The sequence below is a fragment of the Solanum verrucosum genome, unplaced genomic scaffold (assembly GCF_900185275.1).
Source record: "Solanum verrucosum unplaced genomic scaffold, falcon-dt-bn FXZP01000182.1, whole genome shotgun sequence".
In the NCBI taxonomy this organism is placed as follows: Eukaryota; Viridiplantae; Streptophyta; class Magnoliopsida; order Solanales; family Solanaceae; genus Solanum; species Solanum verrucosum.
In genome coordinates this window covers 5,195,537-5,203,098 of record NW_026020378.1, presented here as the reverse complement: position 1 = coordinate 5,203,098, position 7,562 = coordinate 5,195,537, and the positions used below count along the sequence as shown (strand labels likewise).

Here is a 7,562-nt window from a genome sequence, read left to right as displayed (position 1 = left end):
CATTAAGAACTTCTTAGCCTTGTGATTTTTCTCAACTTTTCGTTTGTCAAATTCATTGTATTGCTGTCGAGTTTTGACAACGACCCTTGTGACATCCTCATATTTTACTTCTATAGATGGCACATAGGGACCCTCACAAATAACATCCCACAGCTCACAGTCTTCAGCCATTATGAAGTCAAACATGCAATGTTTCCACCACCGGTAATACTTACCATCAAACAAGGGTGGCCTTGTTGAAGACCGACCTTCTTGCCATCTCAGTGGAGCAGCCATTCTTTCCATAGGAATCTCTCTTGGTGTTAACCAGCTAGAGAGCACCTGCTCTGATACCACTTGTTGGAATGTATGCGTCCACTGGTCTAGATGGGACCAGGTCCTCAGCACGGTTAAAATAACAGAAAATAAACGTGCTGAAAGTAAAGATTGCACAACAACTTTACGTGGAAACCTCCTTGCTCAAGGGAGTAAAACCACGACCTGGCCTCCCAGGACTTTTCAAACTTCTTTCACTAATCTTCTCCAAGCAAAAGTAAAAGCAAGTTTACAAACCGAGATTAGCCTACTAATCCCAACTCTAAGCAATACATCCTATTACTTAGATGAGCCAGAGCAGATACAACACTGCTCACTAAATCGGCTAACTCTAACCGACTTAGACCTTTCCACACAGAAACAAATATCTGAATCCTTTATAGACTAGGAATAGATTTACAATATAAGCACGAAAGTATAACTCCTAAGACACACTCAGATGCTTGCAGCTTGATCAGTTCCTAGTTGTGCTTGCCGGAGAATACTTCTTGAAAGTGAGTCTTTGCAAGTGTTCTTGAGAAATTTCAAGTTGCAAAACTAACAAAACTCAAACTCAACAAAGATGCTTCAACACTTTATCAGGTCCCTTTGTTGAGCATGAGTATTGTTCTTCCTTGAAGATGGCCTTCTTTAAAAGCTTATGAATTTTGAGAGAAAATCCAAATTTAGTTTGCCAAATCTTGAGTTTGTGTTTTGTTGGAAAAGACTATATTAAAATGAACACAAACTCCTTGGGACCGCCCATTGGTTGAGAGCCTGCTGTTTAGAAAAGCTGTGCACCTACCACATCAGAAGTGGCAGCTTTTCTGACAGATGTCTTGTCGTCCTTTCACATCGCAGTCTTGCAGGGACCAGGTCCCTTGCAAACTTCTCTTAATAAGTTCTTTGAGAATACGTGTTGGCTCTCTCTTTTTGAATGAATGAATTAGTTTGTTTGTTTTTTTGTTTTTTTTTTAATATTTAGACATGAAAAGTTTTTACCAAACGTACAAGCAACCTCCTTGCTTCTGATTGGTGAAGTACTCTGCAGCTTCACCAACTTTCTGATGCAGACAGCTTTTACAGTTGTACAACACTTTGACAGCTGGACGAGTATTCATACTCTGCAGAGGACCAGGTCCCTGCACTTGTGAGGAGATCATCAAAACACCAAAAGGCATAAGCTCTTATCATGTTCCTAGCTCAATTTTTATCGTGAATGTGCACCATTTTAGCTGAAGATGAAATGTTGTATCTGTAATATTAATGGGAGCAGCTTTGGTTGTTGGTTTGTTTTTGACTTTCTAGATATATTGTTTATGTGTGTATGTAATATTGTGGTTCAGGTTGTGTAGAATTGGAGACATTGGAGGGTGGCGGAGAAGGAACACCAAATAGCATTATGCCTATATGATCTATGAAGACATTCCCCGCATAAACTTATTAAACAATCTTTTTGCATAAATATAGCTGGAAATCCTTTTAGTTGTGTATATATGTTCATGCCGCCACTACTTTAAAGCGTAAAATGTTGGGCCCGTGCTTAGCACGGGCAACACTCATCTAGCCTATATAGAAGAGGGAGTTGATGGGACTAACACAGCACAAATGGATGGTACCAAAAGCAGTTTATATGGTACTATATGACGGAAGGAGTTATGTGTGAAGAGGCAACAGTAAATGGTCCTTTGAAATGGGTCCACTAATGGATAAAATATTCCATGATCAACTTTTGCTTTAGAACCCACCAAGGGCATATTTGGAAATCTAACTTTAATTATAAGAATAATATTACTATAATTTAGAAAAAAATTATATATATATATATATATATATATATATATATATATATATATATTACTTTACTTTACTTTACTCCTTATTAGAAGTGAGACTTTAGAGGACGAACATGGCACTACAAAGTTGTACACAAAGCATTTCAAATTGTACTATAAAATTCATTGTCGCTCATTAATTGTACACGTGTCTTTCTACATATACAACAACTCACATGAATAATTACTTTTCTTACTTTTTTTCCTCAGTTTCTCTCTTTATATATTCATTTTTTCCCTTTTTTTCTACTTTCCATTCTCCCCTTTTACTCCCTTTAGTTTATCTCTGATCTTAAATTTTTCATAGATCTTTAAAATATTTTGAATTATTAATTATTATGAATTATAATATTTTGATTTTTACGTAGTTTACAAATATATAAATTTCATTTTTAAAAAATTTAAGATACCATACGCAAATTTATGATCAAACTTAAACTATTTGATTCTCGAGAAATAAAAAGTGTCACATAAAATGGGACAGACGAAGGATAACTCTCAATTAAATTTATTTCACTTTTTATTTTCCATTTTTAACATAATTTTTCAAGTTGGATTTCTAGGAATTCTATTGTAGACCCATTTAAATTTTACCTTTTTTTTTTAAACTAGAGAATTTGGTCGCACTTCGCGCGATCATTAAAAATTAAATATTTTTGATTAATTTTATATTTACTCTGTTGTTTAATCGTAATATTATTGTTTGTTTTAGTACTATGAAGATTGTGAAAAAAATAAAGCTTTTCAAATTTTACATCTATTAAATGAGGAAGAATATATTTTTTATCAAATAAGTTCAAATATATTTGCTAATAACAAATTCTTCCATTGCATGAAGTTGATCCTTTAATATATAATATATATTTCGGTGTACCATTCTCCTTAAATGTCTAAGAAATATCTCGTAATGTGAAATAACACTGTAATACTCCCTCTGTCCCTAATTACTTGTCCACTTTTAAATTGACACATTTATTCAGAAATCAATTAATCACACAGTGAGTTTATCATTTTTATCCCTATTAATTATGAAGTAGATGAAAAGTTCTGCAATTTTCAAAGTAATTAGTGATTTAATTGAGGGTATAATAGGTAAAAAAAATTTGCTCTTTGTTGATTTGTTAAAATGGACAAGTAATTAGGGACAACTATAAAAGGAAAAGTTAACAAGTAATTAGGGACAGAGGGAGTACTAAACAAATGCATCAACAAATGAAATTTTTATTAAAAATATATTGAATAATGACGAAATAATACCTTAATAGAATTTCCTATCTATTTTTTTGAAAAAAAAATTTCACCCTTTCAATTTTGTTATATCTTGTTATTTAGTAGAAGAATCATCATTTATTATATTCTGCTCCACCTTAATTTGTACCATCAGAGTTTTAAGAAATTAAATTTTAAATCAAAAAAAAAATCATTGAAAAATGACAGAAAAAATAATAATAGTATATGAAAATTAAAATAAGGTGCAAGAAAAGCCTTTTCACGATAATTTTTTGAAATATATTGATAACAATTAAAATGGAGCTGTTATTTTATCTTTCAAATTAAGTTTGAGTGAATTGAATTAGTAGAATGAGAAAAAATATTAAACTCATAACTTTTTTATGTTATTAAATGCATTTTCTTTTTAATTGAGTAGTAGATTAAAAGTTCCGAATTAGGATATTAAAATAATATCTTACTCTCTCCTTAATTATTATGGTATTGCAAACATTTATTTTCCTTAAATGGTGATTCATTTTCCATTTACAGTTATATCCAATTAATTTCTAATGTATTGAATGCGGTTATGGAATATTGAAATAATATCTTTATCTTTCCTGAATCATAATAAAATTATAATTTAACATTTATTTTTCTGAAATGATAATTTTGTTTTAATTCCTAGAACATATTGTTTACTATATTGAATGTAATTATAATAAAACATATTGTATTTAGTATGATAAAAGAACTCAAAAATTTGAGAAATTAGATAAATAGTAATCTTAGCTTCTAAGAAATATCACATCATCATTTACTTATCCAACTTTTATATATATATAAAAGAGTTAAAAAAGAAAAAATAAGTGATTTAACAAAATTATATAAATAACATTACTGATGAGATGAAGATTTAGAAAAAACGTCAAATAAAGTAGTAGTATTGATGATGATAAAAGTTAAATAAATCATTTTTTCTATTATTTAAATTTTTAACATAAAATTTCCAATCTTTTAAAATTAAAAATAAATGTTAAAAATAAAAATAAAAATCGAGGCAATAATTATTTTAAAGAAAAATATAATCAAAATTGTCAGAAAAAATTGATAAGAATAAATAAGTATCTATTACTAAGAATGGTGTCACTACATTTTCTATTTTAACTTTATTGTTACATATGGATAGAAACTTTTAGAAGAAGAAATGATCCAAAAATTTAAAAATAATGATTCTTTAAATGGTGATTCCTTTTCCATTTACAGCTTTTCAATTAATTTTTAATGTATTAAATATGGTTATGGATATTGGAATAATATTTTTATCTTTCCTTAATCATAATAATTTATATTTTAACCTTTGTTTTTGTGAAATGATAATTTTCTTTTCATTCGTACAACATATTGATTAATATATTGAATGTAATTATAATAAAACATGTTGTATTTAGTATGACAAAAGAATTCAATTTTTTTAAAAATTAAATAAATAGTAATCCTAACTTCTAAGAATTGTCACAAAAAAAATAATAATAATAAAATATATATATATATATATATATATATAAGAAAATGATATAAATTACATTAATGATGAAATGAAGATAAAGGAAAGAAGTAAAAGAAATTAATAATAATATTGATGATGATAGGAGTTAAATAAATCATTTTTTATATTTTATAAATTTTCAATATGAATTTTTCAGTCTTTTAAAATTAGAAAAAGCTAAAAAAAAAAAAAACTAAAACTAAAAATCGAGGCAACAATTATTTTAAGGAAAAAATAACAAAAAATGTCAGAAACATTGATAAGAATAAATAAGTATCTATTGCTAAGAAGGTGTCACCCCACATTTTCTATTTTAGCTTTATTAATACATATAGATAGAAACTTTAAGGGAAGAATGATCCAAAAAAATTTAAAATAACAAATCAATTATGTAAAAATACATGTGTAATTCTTATAAAGTTATAATAACTAATTTCTTCAAATAAATAATTAAATGAAAGAAAAAAAAGTAATTAAGAAAATAATATAAATAACACTAATTATGAGATTAATAGCATTGATGAGGAAAGGAACTAAATATGATCATCTTTTTAAATTCTTTTTTAAGAAAATATATATAAACTTTAATTAAAGATAAATAAGAAAAAAAAACTTTAATTAAAGATACAAAAAATCAAGACAAAATAAAAGAAGAAAGAAATTAGAAGAATAATGAGGTTGAAAGAAATAATATCTAATTTTCTCTCTTTTCAAATCACAAAATAAATTTTTGCTTGTTCTCCTCCTAATTTGATAAGAATTCCATAAATAGAATGATTTTTTCTCCAAATAATTTTTCTTACCCTTTGAAACACTAATCTGCCTTCTTATAAATTTCTCAACCACAATGAATTTTCTCTCCTTATAGGTACCACATAAATTAAAACAGAAACAGTAACATATATTGGGCCCCGTGCTGGCACGGGGTTCCATATCTAGTATATATATATATCCCACTCTCATTAATACAAACATATTCAATCTCACTATGCATCCAAAAGTAACATATAAATAAAACAACTAAATTTCACAAAAAGAGTGTCTTAATTGACCTTAGAACAGTCAACATGTGGACTAATCTTGAAAGGAACATTGGTCTTACAAATTCTAGGGAGTGTAGCAGCACGATTGACTTGAGCTTCGTTAGCGTTTGAACCAGCGCTCTTTATGCATTTGCAAGCGCTTTGGCGGTCATTTATGGTACGTCCCGTGCTGAGGAGAGATTTAATCCCACCGCAACACTCTGACGGGACGCTTAATCCACCACCTAACACGTAACCAAGACATGGTTCGAGGCTACTATACACCATGTTGCACGTGACCAGTGTATCCTTAGCAGCTTTAGATGACGCGGTGGCCGTGGCTACGGCCACCGCTATGTAAACGAGAAACAAAGGGAATAGTTGCTTGTTTAACATTGTAGAGATGACCAGTATAATGTGTGATTTCCTTATCAATGTGTGTAGCTATTTATGAACACACGGTATGATAATTTATATATCAAATTGGGCCATATTATAAGACATCAAAGGTTTTTGGCCTCATTTCTTTACCCTCCATTCGTTCTCATTCCCCACCTTGTCTGGCTCCCAACTTCCAGCTAAGAGCAATTATGTTTTTTTTTATTGATTTTATTGGTAATAATATTTTTTTTAATGTAATTTTCAAATATATGATCGATCATAAGGAAAAACAAAACAAAGAAAATTAGACAAAAAAAATATAAATTTTCTTTTAGCTAGAAATTAAACAGGCGTGTCGATAGACAGTTGACTTCTTTAATAACGATATACCTATTGTTGGAAATACATTAATTATTTATAAATCTTCAATAAATATTTTCAGGTAGAATTTTATTTTTATTCTGTGTTTAAATTATACCCAACAACAAAAATAACATATTTAGTAAAATCTCATAAAATGGGGTTTGACTCGAGTAGAGTGTACGTTGTACGCAAACCTTATCACTATCTCGTGTGGGTAGAGAGGTTATTTTCGAAAAAGCTTCGGCTCAAGTACGTACATCAAACTCAAGTAAAAGTAGAAGAAACAATGGAAGAAAAAATAGTGTTAAGTCTAAAAAGAAGAAGAAGCAATAATAACATTGAAATAGTGTGATAATCCAAATACATTAAACATATGACAAAAACTAGAGAAAACGACTAAACCTTAATAAGACAAGATAAAACTCTATTTATACTAATCTTTTACCCTAATACATTAACTATATTACGCAAATTGATGGGAGCGGCTTTGCTCCATTTGCTCCAATAAGTGTCAATGCATTGGTAGAATATGTAAGGCTGGGATTCTTTCCATTTAATGCTCAACACTATTTCAGTCTGCAATTGACGAACCAAAATGGTTATTAGTTTTGTCGTCTTCTTTTATGGAGTATTAAATTAAATAGTAATTTTTATTTTCTTATGTTTCAATTTTGAGTCAAATAATTTTTTTTTTATTTGTAAAGATTTTTTCATATGTTGTTTTAAATATGTTGGTTTGTTAGCATTTTAATATTAATATTTTGTAATTAATTTGCTTAGTTTTGGGGTCAAAATATTGCATTTCCATGTTGCTGTCAACATCTACTGTTGGTGAGAGGTTTTTCTTTTGCTGTTGTAACATTTATGTTGGTGCAGGTAGCATCTCTTAGCCGTTGGTGACCATCATTT

The 7,562-nt window shown here is 28.9% G+C and overlaps 1 protein-coding gene across 1 annotated transcript; it reads right to left on the bottom strand.

The window, feature by feature from the left end:
- Window positions 1-1,292: 1,292 nt before the first annotated feature.
- Window positions 1,293-6,305, bottom strand: LOC125838640 (non-specific lipid-transfer protein 1-like). Its single transcript, XM_049517685.1, has 2 exons — window positions 5,940-6,305; window positions 1,293-1,418 (listed from the first exon to the last, which is right to left on the bottom strand). The coding sequence occupies exons 1-2, from the start codon at window positions 6,303-6,305 to the stop codon at window positions 1,293-1,295; spliced, it is 492 nt and encodes a 163-aa protein (XP_049373642.1).
- Between the last annotated feature and the right edge of the window lie 1,257 nt (window positions 6,306-7,562).

Coding starts and splice junctions, on each gene's coding strand:
- LOC125838640 (XM_049517685.1), bottom strand. CDS start 6,305: ATGTTAAACAAGCAACTATTCCCTTTGTTTCTCGTTTACATAGCGGTG. Junction 1,419..5,939: donor CACATGTTGACTGTTCTAAG/GTCAATTAAGAC, acceptor GGTCCTCTGCAG/AGTATGAATACTCGTCCAGC.